General features: G+C 36.0%; 1 protein-coding gene across 1 annotated transcript; it reads right to left on the bottom strand.

Annotated features, from left to right (window-relative positions):
- Nucleotides 1-1,018: 1,018 nt before the first annotated feature.
- Nucleotides 1,019-18,046, bottom strand: Septin2 (septin 2). Its single transcript, XM_071597014.1, has 9 exons — nucleotides 17,950-18,046; nucleotides 17,571-17,688; nucleotides 17,338-17,480; nucleotides 17,068-17,261; nucleotides 16,722-16,833; nucleotides 16,430-16,622; nucleotides 15,695-15,822; nucleotides 14,549-14,722; nucleotides 1,019-6,015 (listed from the first exon to the last, which is right to left on the bottom strand). Exons 1-9 carry the CDS (start codon nucleotides 17,977-17,979, stop codon nucleotides 5,833-5,835), a joined length of 1,275 nt encoding a protein of 424 aa, XP_071453115.1. The 5' UTR covers nucleotides 17,980-18,046; the 3' UTR covers nucleotides 1,019-5,832.
- Between the last annotated feature and the right edge of the window lie 68 nt (nucleotides 18,047-18,114).

Raw genomic sequence — 18,114 nt, 5'->3', positions numbered from 1 at the left:
TTAACATTTAATGTGAAAATTCCCATTGGATTTTATAGCTTTTGATGGATTTTTTGTGACTCCATAGCTATAGGATGAAAAAAATGATTGGCAACCGAAGTTCAACAGCAATGAACTCTTGATTATCGGTAATCAATTGAGTGCCAACCAACTTGCCTACCACATTATTGCAAATTTTAAGAAGCATCCATATAACTTAAATACCATAATGCTAGTGATGCAATAAAGTTACAGTTTTCGAGATACTCATCAAAAAATTTGTATTTCTATATTCGAATTCTGCATCATTCCATTAACTTACACGGAATATAAAAGTGAAAAACTTTCAAAATTCAACAGTGGAAACAAAAGAACCTGTGCATTAAATATGATCAAGACAACAAATCCATGCATTGATGCGAAAACTATTTCTAGATACTCCTATTCTGACTCCGTAAGTGCTATATTGGATTCTGCAATTGACACGAGCAACTAAGAGAAAGTTCTGTTGAGAAAGAGAATCACCTCAAGAAGCAAAATGCAATAAAAAGAGCATCCATTATTTGTCACTCATTTCTTAGGAGGAAATCGAAACTTAGCGTTCAAGCCCAGTAAGCTCCCAAATTCTCACTCTTTGGACTCCGTGTGCTCCATTGATCAATTGCCAAGAAATAAAATTAGAGCTCATTATTGTAATCTTTCATAAATTCAGCGCTTTTGCAGAATTTCATGGCAATTTTTAAATAGTGCACAGCTCCAGGCACATAGATACCCTGCATTTTAATTGATAGCTTACACAACCATTGATATAGTTAGCGTTTTTAACAAACAATGGCCAATAGGCCTAATAGCCAAAATGATTATCATGCAAGACCCATAATGCTCAACCATGTAATTCTCCATAGCATGCTACCAAACAAGAGCCATCACCAAATCACTGAAAAAGCCCTCCGCATACGTATGAACAAATGCCTACCCTGAGAGAACATACACTACACTAACTAGTAATGGATTCAGGTTATATATGAAGACAACCACGTAAGACGACAAAATTTTATTAAATAATAGAGGTATTGTAAGAGATTTTACAGAGCACTACTAGTAATGCTGATATTTAGTGACTTCTTGTGTTACACAGATGTAACAGCGGCAGTTATCCATTAACATTCATATTACATGAACAAAATATTACTGCCCCAACAGGAAGAACATGATGTTTAGCCTATTTACTCTAACAATATTATGACTCTTTGCTAGACAATTTCATGCTTATTAAAAATAGTCTACAATTCCATTTAAAAAATAAGAATATATGAACCATATTCACAGGATAGGATAAAGAAAATTGGAATGCATGGACATTTTTGTAGTGCAATGCTGAAATTATTACTGCAAAACATCATAAAAAGATTTACAAAAAACATCAAATTATAATTTACTAATGTGCTCCTTCTGAGAAACCATTAGATTAAACTTGAATTACCACCAACGTGTTGGCAATGGCAGACTAGGTCTTTCATAAACAACCATGTCACTGAACATTTGAATAAATAGCGTAACTTCACCTTTGTTGGAAATACTTTGTATTAACACATAACGTAAGAATTTATCATTTAAAATTTGAATCACAGTCTCAAAAAGATGACTTCCAAAGTCACTAAATCTTTTTTTGTCATTCTTTTATTTTGTACATAGAATTTTATTTATCAATTTAATATTAATGTAATTATGCCAATTTGGAACAGTTTACCTATCATGGAACTGTTTTGGCTGAAGATGGTCCAGTATTAGGGGGATAAAAATTGTTGTGTTTGGCAAAGAAACTTTTAAAGGAATGGACCCTTAAAAACTTTGATGAAGGGAGTAAATTTGTATGGCATGGGAAATGTGGTCATTGAAGCAGGATGATAGGCATAGATTATAATATAGGCTTTTGAAATGTGGGTGTGAAGAAGGATAGAGAGGAAGAAGAAGAAGACAAAGTGGACAGAAAGGAAAACAAATGAGGAAGTGCTGGGCATGGTGGGCGAGAAGAGACGATAGTTGGGAGAAATCTAAAGAAGGCAGCAAAGATAGACGCAGAACATTTTATTGACAATGGAATGCTGGAGACTGTGATAGAGAGATCCTTAGGCAAGCGAGGTTGGGTTTGAAAAATGATGGGCAGCAGTTGTATGGAATGAAGCAAATGTACACAGAATTGAAGAAAGGATTATTATAATGTGTGTGGCATTAGGTGGTCTACCTAGACGAGACTATGAAATGTATAATTCCTCACTTGGTGTCAATTCAAAACCTACCTTAAATGGTAGGATACTAGAAAAATAACAACATACGAGTGACTTACATAATATGAAAAATAATTGGTTGGCTCTAGGTCATCAGGTAGTGATTAGGAGTGGCACCATGTACCAAAATCAAACAATTACTCGTATTAGTTTAGATTACATGTCTAGGCTTTGCAGTTAAAGGAGATTGGTGGGAATAACAAAGATATCGAATAAGAATATTACAAAATCACACTGCTTCCATTAAGCTTTTCCCTTGAGATTATTTAGATAGAATAAGCCACACCATTTGGACTTGGGCACAATTCTTGTTTAAATTAACAACACTGGATACCATTTATGTGTGCATCTGAGGAAACATTTTAAACAGCAGATTGTAAAAAACCTTTGATTTGATTAAAAATTGAGATTAGACACACTTTACTGATGGCCAGAAGTGACACCATGAACTGCACACCCCAAACGTAGATGCAAACAAATTAATTACAAAATATAATAGCAGCATTGCCAAAATTTCTGCAAGAAATAGGCACAGAGCCAAGAAAAGAGGATACGTTAGAGGAAAAGATAAATATAGGTACTTATAAAACGATCTAATATTTAAAGCTCGGAAACAAATGGTGGCATATGACAATGAAATCTAAACCATAATTATCAAACTCAACGCTGGCTTAATTGGCAAGGAAAGTACTGCACATTTATTACATGTTAAGCTCCAACAGAGGTCATGGAATTCAGACAGGATCAAAGTGAGGGACAGGTCCTAATTCCCTGAACATCATCCGCTGTTTCCATGGAAGAAGATTTCAAAGACCCATAAGAAGTCACAGGCCTGATGCTGTTGAGTTCTATCACAGGTATCACCCAGAATTAAACCAGGGTACCTTGGTCAGTAACCAATTGCGTGAACCACGGGCTCGGCCAGATTCCAAATATAGCTAAATCAAGTGAAAAAATCGGCAAAAGGGAAAATTTCCAGATTCAGTCATGCACAAAAATGTTGCCTTTCCCGTTGGTTGCCCACAATATGAAGTGAACATTACCATAAAATAAATGCACTTTTGGTGAATCCAAATGCATTTTAATATTTTATCTTTTATATTTTTTCCTACCTAAAACAATATGGTGTAACGTTCACAATATGTGAAGTAATTATTATTTCAAATTGTTCCTTTTTATTACGCGACTAAAGAGAACCAACCATTGGGGTTTAGCCTATATAACTTCCAATATAGTCAGCGTAGATTCATATTTGCACAAAACTATTGGCTTTTGTAACTAAATAGTAAATGAATGCTTTCTAGGATTTAAAAATGTTTTCATATTTTGGCAACTTATTGTTGACTTCTATTAGGGATGGGGGCCAGCTGACCCGCACATCATTTCACCCAATCACTAGGAGTTAAAATATAGCCAAGAAGTCTTTACGCACACTTTTACTTCAGAGAAAGGGAAAGTACCATTAATCAAGGTAGTATTCAAATCCAAACAAAATGAAAGTTTTATAAATGATGATCATACAAGAAAAGTGAACTCCTGCTGAACATCCTGCTTATTTAAAAACAGATTAAATGAGAGGCTGTTCGTGAACAATAAATAAACACACATACTAAGCATAAACAAGTGATTAATTAAGCATGGTACTTCCTCAACTCGCATACATTCCAAACAGTAATGCATTCTTAATTCTGTCTCTCAGCACGGTAAGGAAAATTAAAAAAACAACTCTTTAGTATTAACAAATACACACCGATTTTAAATGAGTGATTAAAATTATTTCAAAATTCCATTGGCAAGGGCAGAATGTATATCCTCTAATCAGGTTACCAAGCTGAGAGATGAATTGTAATATTTTTGTTTGGGTGCAAAGAATTGTCATAGGAAATGATTACCAAGACATAAAATATGGAAGCAAATGTTTGCACAATTGCAAATGTGGCCTTATATATTAAATGTGACTCTCAATTTCACTTTCTTCTTGATTTCCCAGTTTCTTTTTTTTTTGCCAAGGACTGCTAACAAAACAGCGTTGCTGAGATAACTTTAGGAAGTGAAAGGAAGTGGGGAGGAATTCTGTTCAAGTCAGCTTCAAGTAATAAGCTACAAAAGCCCAATGCATCCGCATTTTCCAATCGTAATTTTGTGAACACAAGAATTGATGTTACACCACATTGATCTGTTTATGTTCAGACCTTTTGTCTTCACTAATTTGTACTTGTACTAGCATAATATCAATAGCAATAAATTAAGCAATCAATTACATATAAAGAAAACTGAAGCTATGCGTGGGGGAGAGAAATTTGTCAGTGTATGATATGATATTATCCCTTGATGGTCCACAGTCATACATACTATTAACATATTCCTAATCAAGACCTGGCCATAGGATTACCATTTGTACATAAATTTGCCCGAAGTGGAACACCTTTCTCACTGTTCATATGCGCACAGAGTTCATTGCTCAGATCGGAGTGCCCACCATAAAAGTGTCATAGTTCTAACTCTGATTTACAAACATTAAAGATGAAAATGGGGAAGTTGAAGCTTGAATATGTTGCTTTGATGTCTTCTAACCAGAATATAAACGATGGTAAAAAAATATGAGGAAAGTCAAAGATAACAGACGGAGTCATAAATAAATGCCCTGAAAACAAATCTGCCAAAACAAAAGAACATAATGAAGCAACTCCACAGTATTATGTAGATTGGATCATTCAATATCAACCATAAAACTTGGCACATATCCTGGATGTGCAATATTGGCCGATATTCCTAATTTTAGTCATCATAATGCATCCACAGAGTTCCAAATTTGAAAGCATAACCTTGGGCCATTTCAACTGAGAAAAATCGACGAAACAAGAAAAAGATGACACTTTTTGGTGGTGCAGGAAAATATTAAATTTACACAAGTGTGCCCTCATCCTTGTCTACTAATGTCCATGGAAACATATTCGAATAAAATTTTAATCGACATTTTCTTTCAGCAGCCCAATGGCAACATAAAACTGAAAATCAAGGCAGAAAGCAGACGCATTTCGGACCCTTTTCACAGTCGGACTATCTTGGTAAAAAATCAGCATTTTCACGCTTAACGGGAGATTCATAAATAGTTTCAAGGAAATCTTTTAAGATTGGTAAGCAGTAACCAAGTCTCTTTACCACACAAATCATCAGGAAGCTCTTGAGACTACAGAAATGAAGGGAAGTCACAGCAAATGTGGGGACACTGGAAATCCACCATACCAATCCCAGGAACACTCTGGAGATGCAACATTCTCCCACCCAATGCATCACATGATTGCAGGCTACGCCTCTGAACTTCAGCCCGCCAACCCATTCAAGAATTCTCCGAGCAAGTGCATGTACAAATTTACAAACTAACCGACAGTTCTTTGAATAATTAAAAACGATATTTATTAAAACTTAAATGGATACCCACAATGAAATGCAGCATGTAATTGATAAATCTAGTGGCATACACTTTTCTTGTGCAAGGAGTGCACAGATACACACACCCGTCCCACTCTCCGAGGCCTTTCCTCCCAGGAGATGATGAGGAGGATCACTTCTTCTTGGTCTTGCCGAGGGTGAGTGTGTGGTGACTGCTTGTCGTCATTTGCTGCTGCAACTGCTGCTTGCGACGATTGAATTCAATCATCTCCTCCTCCAGCCTTTTTCGAGAGTCATCCACCTTCTTCTTCTCCTCCGTGTGGTCCTTCTTCAACTTGTCAAACTTGGCATGCAACTGCAGTCAAAGGAAATAAAGGCAAGCATGAGCTGGAGGTGATGAGGCAAACCTTGAACTAATAAAAACAATCATCGGAACTCGAGTAAAATTTTCGAGGCAAACTAATTACATTGCATGAAAATTATTGTTATAACAAAATAAATTCCACTCCATATGGAAACTGATCTTCAACTACATGGATAATGGATTTGCGTGGCAGTGAAAGTACTGGAAGAAATGGAATTAAGTGTATCAGTACACCAATTAACTTGGAGAGAATACACATTGGAAAACTAACATTTAGATTATACAAAACTAGTGGGTTTCATTCAAGAGGAATTAAATATCACCTTTAGGATAAATAGAAACTTTCTGGCACAAAAAGATTCTAAAGGCCACTCTAGTACCCAAATAATTTGAAATAAATGGAACTTTCCATGGAAAATTTCTTTCAGGGCACACTTATTTTTTATTTTATTCTTATATACTAATATAGCATTAACACACTATATTAATTAACAATATTAACTTTACTGCATTCTTATACAATTATATATTCTTCTGTACAGTTCGTACGATCATCAAACATGTTTCTACTGACACACAAGTTAAATGCTTTTTAAGAATTCTCAACCTAAAATGTGATTTATTCCAAATTAATGTTAATGCTAATTAACTGCAATCCTTTTCCGTACCTCAGGAGTGGTCTTGGGCAATATCCTTTTGTCAAGTACACAAGCATGCCAAGGATTCATTCAACTCAAATGTCACATTTATTGAAAGCAAAATCATCATTGCTAACTTTTCTGCACTGAAAAGAATACAATGCCTACACTTCATATTGGTATTTTTCTCACTAAAATTGGGGGAAAGGAAATGATTATAGGCCCATTTATCGACTGATGGACATGGACTATTGCTTCTTGAGGCATCACCTTTCCATTAGAGTTCCCTCCACATGGTATTTACTTTAATGTTCTCTCTCCTAGGTCCCTGAAGACTTGGGCATCACTTGCCCAAACTCACTCCAATTGGTACTTTTAAATTAATATCACGTTAAAGGCTAGAGCGGGATTAAATGGTAAAATCTGCATTCGACTGGATTCTTATTTGGGATTGGGCACTTGAAAGTAAATATTTAAAAACCCCTTTAGCCAAATATTTAGCTCCCTAGGTGATCCCGGGGGTCTCCTATCACAAAAAATGTTTTTTTCAAAAGAAATTTTTCCCGAGCGATCCTTTGCTTTAAAAAATCTGAAAAAATTCATGAACATACATTTTTCTGCTCAAGAACATTCTGATTTTTTGAAGATTTTTAAAATCAAAATGGAGGTGAGGAAAAATATTTGAATTTTTCACAGAATTTTTAGGTTATGCAGGTAATTTTTGGCAAACTTCTAAATCATTATTTTTAGTGTATTTTTTTTTGTTCTTTTGAATAGCAGGGTTAGATTTGCCATTTTCTCTCCGGAACATCCTCAAAATAAAAAAAACCCATTTTTTCTGCATTTTCCCCCATGTTTTTAGCACATAAACTCATCTGCATGTCAATAAATAATGATTTCTATATATTTTTTCGTTATTTCTAATAGCCAGATCAGGTTTTCCAGTTCAGTTCTCGAGTGACAACTGACTGTCAACCGTACATTTCCCTCATCCAAACTGCACAATCCTCGCAACAATCCCGCTCACTTAAGCAAACAATATCCCGAGCATCCATTACAACAATATCTCATCAAGCGCCAATAATTCTGTATTATTCACGCGAACGCATTCAAATAATCTTAAGAAACTAATCTTAACAAAGATTCCAAATCTCCCTTTTAAATACGAAAATATTTAATGACTAGCTGTTAATCTCTAGGGCTTTGCCCACAACTATAATACGCATTCAATAAAATTTTAAAATTCAATAAAATAATGCTACAAGCATAGATAATATCTAATTTTTAATATTTGTCCCTTTCATCATTTTAATGCACAAAGTAAATGGAATGTGAACTTCCGCGTAGGGCATCTGGTATTATAAAATCGAGCACTAGTATGAATATTTGAAGCTAATGAATTATTATCCACGTAAAATGTTGACCTCTCCATGTTTCAAAGCATCCCTTTTTCCAGAAACAATCCGTCAACACAATCGTAACAAAAACACTCGTTGAGTAATAAATTCATAATTGCACTTATATATGCACCCTGGTAGAAATGGTAACATTAACAAAAAGCCATTAACAAGCCATTCTGACATTTCCAAAGCACGAAGCGAGCCGGTGCAATTGGCTTGTTTTAATCATTTATGAAACACTTTTTTCAACAATTTTAATCATTTAATGGATCCATTAGAAATATCAATTTAACAGGTAAGAACAAGCTAAGGTATGATATCTTCGTTGTTGCAAATTCTATTCCGTAGCTGTTGAAAGTAAGCCTATATAAACATACTATGAAAACCCATTAAAAACCCAATCTAATATGGATGTCTAATTTTTATAGTTCACACTTTTTCATTGGAAAGTCTGCTTAATAGCTATTTACTATCAAGTCATAACTGAATCAATACTTGTCTATTTTTACAAGCCATTTTCTAATTAACTAGCCATTTTTAATATTAGCGTTTCTATCACGGTATGGTAGTCCTTTATATTGTATTTCTATGCACGCATGTGGTTTTATTTCTCTATCGCACTTAACTTATCCTTGTTCTAGTTTGTCCTCTAGTCCTATAAATAATATATTTAACAAAACGAAGGATATAGTGAAGGAAATTAGAAAGGAAAAAGAAATAAAAAATAAGTAAATTATTAAGATAAATTAATAAATAAAAACAAATAAATGATTAAAATGAAACAAAAAGAAAATAAAATGATATAGGGGGGGTTGGAACAGGAAATGATTAAACCAAAATATAATAACAAGAAACGCTCTGACTAAGGTGTACTAGATAGCATTGGCCCTTATCAAGCACTCACCGGTCAGGGCTTGCGAGAAAATTCTCTTTGCACCAGTGGCCCGCAAAACACACGAAATAAAATATAAATAAATAAAAATTGAATTTATGTATTCATTGAATTTATTTTTTAAATTTATTTACAAATTTCTTTTTTCCCTCTTATTTCCCTCACCCATCCTTTGGCCATTTTAGGAGTACGGATGGGGTTGACTATTCCCATAATATCATCCAGAATTATATCAACCGTTTCGGTTATCAAATTTCGTTTTGTAGTTAGAGTCAAAAGTTTCCAGCGTGATGTGGCGGAATTATGTTAAACTATTTAGCCTATCAAAAGGACATTTTAGCCCTTCTCCTCAAAATGAAATGTTTTCACTAACGTCGCGCGTTGCAACTCCCGAAAGTTTCGACTTCAAGATATATATATATGTATATATATATATATATATATATATATATATATATATATATATATATATATATATATACTACCTTGATCAAAAATTTCCCGGAATTTATTCAGAAAATTAAAAATACAAGTTTATTTATCTAAATCTATATTGTCCCCTTCAAAGTAATCCCCATCGACTGCAACACACTTATGCCACCACTTGATCCAATCCTCGAAACATTTTTTATATTCGGTTTTCGGTATGTCCATCAGTGCTTCCTGCGATTTTTCCATTACTTCCTCTCGGCTGCTAAAACGCGTTCCCCGTAATGGTTTTTTAACTCGATTGAACAGAAAGAAGTCACAGGGAGCCAAATCAGGTGAATTCGGTGGCCGTTGGATGGTATTTGTTGCATTTTTCGTCAAAAAATTACGAATAATGATAGCACTGTGCGACGGTGCGTTATCATGGTGCAAAATCCACGAGTTTTCTGCCCACATTTCTGGTCTCTTTCGGCGAATTGCTTCACGCAAACGTCTCATAACGCCCAAATAATACTCTTTGTTTACTGTCTGGCCTTCTGGCAAAAATTCATGATGCACTACACCGTTGCAATCCATGAAAACCGTCAGCATTGCCTTCTTTTTTGACTGAAAACGACGTGGTTTTTTTGGTCTCGGCTCATTTGGTGAACGCCATTCACTTGCCTGATGTCTGGATTGCGTGTCGTACTCATAAACCCACGTCTCGTCTCCAGTAATGATCCTTTTGATGAATGTGGGATCGGATTCAGCCTCGCAAATCATGTCTTTTGCGACGTCAACACGGTCTCTTTTTTGCATGAAATTGAGGTCTTTTGGCACCAACTTTGCTGCTACACGAGGGAAACCCAAATCATTAACCACAATGTCTTGGGCGGATCCATAGGCAATGTTCAAGTCCTCCGCTATTTCTCTGATGGTTAATTTGCGGTTATTGACCAACATTTCTTTTACTTTATCAATTTTTTCACCGACTTTCGATGTCGATGGTCTGCCACTGCGTTCATCATCTTCGATTGACTCACGACCACTTCTGAACCGCTCGTGCCACTGGTAAACGACCGTTTTTTTAGAGAATCGTTGCCGAAACACTAGTCCAACATTTCCAACGTCCGTGCGCCACTAAATCCGTTTTTTACGCAAAATTTAATACAAGTTCGTTGTTGCAAATTTAAATCCATTTCTGCAATTGTAAAAAATCGCCAACACACACAGAGATAGATGTACTCTTGGCTACGTAACTTTTGCAAATGTCAAGTTATGACACTAAGATTTAAAGGGAATATCAACAACAGATGTACCAATTTAACAAAAAAAACAGAACTCAAATCGGAACGATGGGAGTGCCACACGGTGGTTATTCCGGGAACTTTTTGATCAAGGTAGTATTTTTTGTGTTAAAAGCTCAAATAGGTAATACCTGATCCCACTATTAAAATAACGAAAAATATATAAAAATCGCTATTTATTGAGGTGCAGTTGAGTTAATGTGCTAAAAACATGGGGGAAAAGACAAAAAAAATGGGTTTTTTTTCGCATTTTGAGGATGTTCCGGAGAGAAAATGGCAAATCGAAACCCGCGATTCAAAAGAACGGAAAAATTCACGAAAAATAATTATTTAGAAGTTTGCCAATTCAATTCAAAGAATTTATTCACCTTATCATTATGGTTTTTATTACCACTATGTTCAAAAGCAAACTATAACTTGTCATATATTTGTCTCCAAATGATTTTACTTAGTAATGCTCCCTTACAATTATCAACACATGCGGCAGCAGATATAGGACAGTAGCAAATATTTTACTCATCACTCAATCATGATAAATTTCAAATTATCCTAAAATAAGTAAAAATCTTTCGAGGCTGGTTTGAAAAGTCCAAGCATAAAACAACAATTATTAATGTTTTGGATCAACTATTTTCCATAATAGTTTTAGGCTCATACACATCCAACACCTCTTCAGTGGTTCATCCCAAATAATGCAATTATTCCAAATCAGCAAAATCAGCATTTGTTTCGTACTTCATTTCCTCATTTAAATGATATGCTCTTCCTGACAACTTATTTCTCATATTATTGAACGGACAGTCATCCAAGGGAGCCATATATTGAGAATAGGAGGTACGAGTTAAAATTGTAAAACTCTCAATCTTTTTTCAATAACTGCGGAGGAGTGAGCCTGTACATAGCTTGGAAGGAATTATGAGGAAAACAAATTTGCAATTTTCCACAGATTTATTTGTAACGTACAGCACGTTTCAGTTCATCAAACCATCTTCAGGTGCAAGACTGTCTTCCCCACCTGAAGATGGTTTGATGAACTGAAACGCGTTGCACCTGACAAATAAATCTGTGGAAAAGTGCAAATTTGTTTTCCTCATAATGACCAACTTCCACTACATCTCGCCTGAATCGGTAGAATGCAGTTGGATGGAATGTCTCCATTAAGGAAATCATAGATTTTTTTCTTGCAGCTCAATTTTCAAACATTGTTTAGTATGCAACACAAGTATTTGCCTTTCCCCAATCAATATTATTCCTAGCTAGTCCTAAAAAACTGGTCTCCATTAACTTCCCATTTGAAGGAACGGCCTCCGTATTCTTTGGTTCTTTTTAATAAGGCCTGTTGCAGAGTATCCATATCACATCCACAGTGATGAAGCGAAGTCTTAAGTCCTCAGGATTTCACTGAAAGAGCTGCAAAACAGCCATGGAACATGTCACATGACTTTGCTTTCGGTCAAATGAGAGCTATGAGAGCACCCATCTTGCTGATAGCCTCCTTGTGACAAAATATTGATGCGTAAAATAATATGTAAACATTCATTTGAGATGACTGAAGCATTACCCATCCCACATGCCTTCATTCTTCAATAGCCCATCTTCATATCATCACGGCTTCTATAAATGATTCAGAACACCCAGAATGTTCAGCGTCAGTTGGCCACCACGATAATTATGAAATAACTTATTACTTATTTACTTATATTGAAAGTCTTAGATTCATAGTAATGTTAGCGAGTTCTTTTTTAGTCTCCAGAGGCAATTTGCATTTCATAAAATAACATTTAATCAACACACAATATTCTGGCAAACATATTTTTCTGAATTTACTGAAATAGTTCTATTCAAACAAATTCTGATCACTGAGTTATAGAGAGATCTGGCGGTAACTTGGTGTGCTTTCCCACAGGAGCTGCGCTACAAAGCGACAACATATTTGATAAGTCCTAGTCATACACCTCTCTTGAATTGGTGAACTTTTCAAATCACCCTTGCACATTCAAAAGTCCTGAACCTTTATGAACAGATCAAATACTGACAATTGTTCAATATTTAGAGTTACTAGCCGGATTGAAAAACAACTACATGATTGGCCCAAAGAAACCAAATCTATTTATATAATTAAACTGAGAGTAGAAACTCCAGGAGCATCACAATCCGTAAAATAGCACTTAGCAGGATCAAAATCTTGAGGCTTAATTCATGTTTATCGATCAGAATTGTTAATGTATGGAAATCAAATGGATTAATATGAATAGAAATGATTATGCGATGAATAAAGTTGAGAGAGTAGGTCTCTGTATTTAAAGAATACCTCCGCTACTCAGAAGAAAAATTACTCATTGATGAGAATGATTATGGAAACAAATGCAGGTTCCGAAGAAAAAGTACAATATCACACAACCATTAGTACATCAACATCATTAGGATAGTAGCAGCAGCATTAGCAATTGCCATTATTTAAGGGCCTATCATGAGACAGGAAATTAATGATGCAAAAATACAATGGATCAAAGTAATTAAGTCAATGGAAGCAAAAATTAAATAAGAGCTTGAACTTTGAACAAAGAAAAATTATTGCATGGCAATATATATCCCTCCTTTTCATTAAAAAAGAACAAGCTCTCTTCCGCCACTCCTACCTTAACATACATTAAGAAGGATGTGTTTTGAAAATTTTATAAAATTACCGAGCTGAGTTGATTTGAGAAGATGGGTGCAATACCACAAAGAAGAGAATGCTAAATCCAAGAAACTGCAGGAGACTGAATAAACCCATTCACCATGAGGATTAAACATCAAAGTCAAGAGTGGGAGGGAAAAGTTAATAAGATAAAAAGTGAGGTGACATACAGGGGACGGTGCTTAAATCTTAACAAATTTCAATTTGAATTTCCTGACATATCGTAGTTCCACTGGAGATCGCAATCGGCGTTCTTGAAAGCGATAGGCATCTAGTAAATAGCCAAAACCTGAAAATGGCCTAAATGTTACGTCCAAGTATGGAGTGCATTTGGAGAGCCACTAAGGTCGTAAGTGTTCGCCCTGGTCATTTGCCCGGTGAAATAGTTCTATTCTTCAGGCACCCCAGATCAACTGTTGTGGCCATGAAAACTGCTTGGGAGAAGTCTGGGGAAGGTTTTGCTAACCCGATGAGGAAACGCTCAGGTGCTGATTTCAGAGGAATTTTGCAAAATTTTGTGAATTTGCAAATTTTGAAGAATATCATGAAACCATGGATGGTATCTGTGGCCTCGGAGACACAATATGTCTTTTAATAGGACGTTGCACCAGCTCATACGAGTCATTTAGCCCAAAACTGGCTCTCAGATAACATTGACATGTTCTGGTCAAAGGAGTTCTGGCCCCGGAATAGCCCAGACTTGAACCCCCTTGACTATTATGTTTGCAGCATAGCCGAAAGAGTTAGCAATAAGACGAGGCACCCTAATGTCACTTCTCTATGCACCTATATCGTAGCAGCATCCGCGAATATAGACAGCGCTGTTTTAAAGAGTGTGTGTGATCGATTCAGGACTAGATTGGAGGCGGTCATTGCCGCTGAAGGGAGTAATTACATTGAGTAATGTTACTCTCGACAGATACCACTACTTGTATGTGAAAGGATTTTCATTTTCATTGGTATTTTTTTAGATAAATTTGCTTTCAAACAAAAGTTTCATTTGTTCGGATTTAACTGCCGTACCCTGTAGAAAGTAGACGGACATGGGAGGAAGGCATGCTTGCAGTTACCAAATGACCTCAAAACATCATTTCATGTTCAAAGCAATTACTGAGCGCCACCTCAAGCATGAGAGAGGGTTTTGTTTAGCAGAGGCGTGCCACTCCCAAAGGCATATTCATATATTAATATTCCCTCACCTCCTTCTCCGACTCCTTCAGCTCCCCCTCCTTCTCTCGAACCCGCACGACAAACATCTGCCTCATCTCATCCTCCTTCTGCTGCAACTCAAGGAGGTGGTTGCTCCGCTTCTGCTCAAACGTTTGCTGGAAACTGACGGGTTTGTTGTCCGAGTCTACATCACTAAAGCCCATCTGTAAGATGCCATGGGGAAAATGAGATGATGGATCAGATGACGCTCCCTCCAGAGAGAGAAAGTTGGCCTCTTCTCTCTCTCTCTCTCCAGTGTCATCAGTCCCAGGGTCCACAAGTAAAACTCCACATATTTTAAACTTGTTCAAACAATGTTCTCTTCATTTTAAAAAGCACTGCCTGCAGGTTTGACTCTCCACTGCAGTGTTGCATGTAAGAATTCAATTCACTTTTAGAAAAGAACCAATTTCTCTGCAGTGAACTTCACCGTGAATGTTACTTCCAAAATATGCAAAGACAATCAACTTCCACATCAGACACTGGCAACAAATGAGGATGAACATAGTAAAACATTCATCCACTAATGTATGGGAAGATACCCTTCAAGGAGGCAACTGAAAGCATTTGGACCGGCGCAGGGGTGGATTTTACTCTTCAGCCACTATGGCTACCGGTGTTAATTTAGGTACGACAGAAATATTTTTAAGGTGGTAAGGTTTTGAATATGGACCACTACAATAATAGAAAAAAGCATGGGTTCAAAATATCAATCATTTTAAACATCTAAAATTCTACTAAAAATTCATCAACATTATAAAGGAGACGCATGTAAGGTACAATCTAGAAATTTAAATTTCAAACTATTTTCCCAGGTTTGAAGATGGTAAAAGAAAAAAACCCTGCTTCAAGCATCTTCAATTGGAAATTAACATTCAACTCTTCCTTCACATTCATAACTCAGGTCAGCTTAGACGGTGACAGGAGCTTCACAAAACTTGCGCACAATTGCTAATTCAACGTCAAAATGGTGAATTTTCCAACGATGAACGGTATTGGAACTTTTTACTTTAGGCATTATCAGTCAATATATGTCATCAGCAAATCTATCCCCTCATCTAACTGTGCTCCTTTCATCCATGCTGAACAGATATCAGATTTTAAAATGCTAGTGAAAGGGAAAAGGTATTAGTTACCTGCTCCAATCTTTTCTTTCTGTAAAGCTCATAATGCCGACAGTGAGTTTTTTCACGCATATCTTCCATGTTGGTGCGTATCAGCATCTCTCGGAGCTTTACAAAGTCACAATGAGTTTCATTCTCCACTGTAAGAAAAAAAATCTAATATCAACTGTCTCAAATGGCAAAATGGCAGTGGCTGTAACTTTCCCATGAAAATTATTTCTTGAACAGCTTTATCGACACAAAAACTAAGAATTATATTTCACTCTAAAGAATGAAATGTATGCTTTTTCTTTTCATTAATTAGGCAGAGAATTCCACCAACTGTTATAATATAAGTATTTCAATTCCGGGTGTTTGTTTTACAGTGATTTTGAAACAATACTTATTTGGATAGAGTAATTAGACCTCCTAGTATGAAGTACTTTTCCACTGCAATTAAAAAAGGATTAAGTGCCTATGAGCATTATAGACTAATTATGTAGACAGAATTCTACACGGACACACCAATTGTGTGCAGTTGAATTATTCTGGTAATGCACACCAATGCTGCCATGCCACCTTTTTGAATTAAACATGAATAATTCAGGGGTAATAAATTCTAGAAGGTGTTCATTTCATGGGGCGAGTTCAGCCAATGGCAGAGGGAAAATGATACAAAGATTTCAGGAATACCAAGATGACTTCATCGCAATAATAATAAAGAGTATTTCAAATACTTTCACTTTACAAGATATTTCAAGAACATACCTTGTACTGTACCCCAGGGATATTGCCTTGATCTCATCATCTTGTTTCCAACCCTTACAAAGTCAGTGCTACCAACAACAGCAAATGGAGTGTGACCATTCATTGTAGTGTTCATTTCTGAGACGGTGTCATCATCTGTGGGAAACTGATAAATCTGCACCCCATTATTGCTTAACTCGGCCATGATTTTTGCCTGCAAGAAGTCATATTCCGTCATCAAACGAGAGTCATTTTGGAGACACAAATACAGTCATGCAAGTTTACCACTACGATATGTAATTTCACAGCATACCTTAAACTTCTGTAACTCAGTTTTTGATATTGTGTCGGCCTTGGCAATAATAGGAATAATGTTGACTTTGGAATCTAGCTTTTTCATACAAACCAGATCAATAGATTTAAGCCTATAGAAAGAAACATGCATCGAGCAATACATAAAACAATGACAACAGAAGACTTCGATTTTCATAATAAGCTACGAAACTTTTCACCAGTATGCTAATACCTACTAGAGTGCCAAGTGTAATTGCACTATTTTTTTAAAAACATAATATTCTTTACTACAATATTTAATCTATGCATATTAATAAAATATCAATAAAAACAAAAGAATCCGGAAAAAATAAAGGCATACATACCCATGACCAGTGGGGCAAATGAAATACAGACATACATGTGTTCTGGTGTCATGATATGTAGGTAGGGATCGTTTTATTTTTAATTCTTCTTGCAGATATGCTTCAAACTGAGCGTCAATGTAATCCACCACAGCTTTGAAGCTATCTTCTTTATTTATTTGATCGCCATAACCAACGGTGTCAACAATGGTAAGCTAAAAAAAGGAGGTTTGAATAAGAACTCATCATTCGCAAACAGCAAGTAAATGGACGTTAATATTACCAACGTACCTTAAGCCTTACATTACTCTCTTGGAGTTCGTATGTATGGGCTTTTAACTTTACTGTAGGGAGGGTATGAGGGGCAGGCGTCGATTCGAAGCTAGTATTAAACAACGAGTCCATTAGGGTGGACTTTCCCAGGCCAGTCTCACCTGAAAGTACAAAGCACGTCAAAGAACATTCCATACTTAAATATAGATTGGCTGTTCATTAACGTAAGCGAACAGATGAACGTTTCTTACCAATGCAAAGGATATTGAAAATAAAGCCATTCTGAACGGATTTGCTGACAAGTTGATCAGGTAAACTGTCAAATCCTACATGTCCAGACAATTTCAGGTTTCTAATGTTGTTCCCATCCTATAAAAGACCCAATAAATTGATATTCATTAATCACATCATATAGGGAGAGCATATCCAGCATGGAATGACGCATAACCGGTAGGTGCACAAATGACTTTTTCACAAACTGGGACAACGCCCAAACCAGTATTCAACCATCAGCAAGCTTCACGGAGGAAATGATCATGAATGATAGATATGACATTCACGCTGTCAGAGTACTAATTACCTCACTAGGTACGTAGCAATTTAAGTAGTAAATATTTGGTTACATCTTACCTGCACCTTACAAGCTTCAACAGCAGCCATCTTTGAATGTTGACAATTGCTCTCCGATTGGCATGTCGCTCTTCAACTAACTCAAGTTGATATATACCTTTAATTTTCATTAAAAACATAATGTGTATCCATGAAAAATGCGATCACTAAAATGTTTTATTTGAT

Source organism: Hetaerina americana, unplaced genomic scaffold (genome assembly GCF_022747635.1).
Source record: "Hetaerina americana unplaced genomic scaffold, ioHetAmer1.1.p SCAF_8, whole genome shotgun sequence".
NCBI lineage: Eukaryota > Metazoa > Arthropoda > Insecta > Odonata > Calopterygidae > Hetaerina > Hetaerina americana.
The sequence above is the reverse complement of the archived record's forward strand: the minus strand, read 5'-3'. Positions and strand labels throughout refer to the sequence as shown.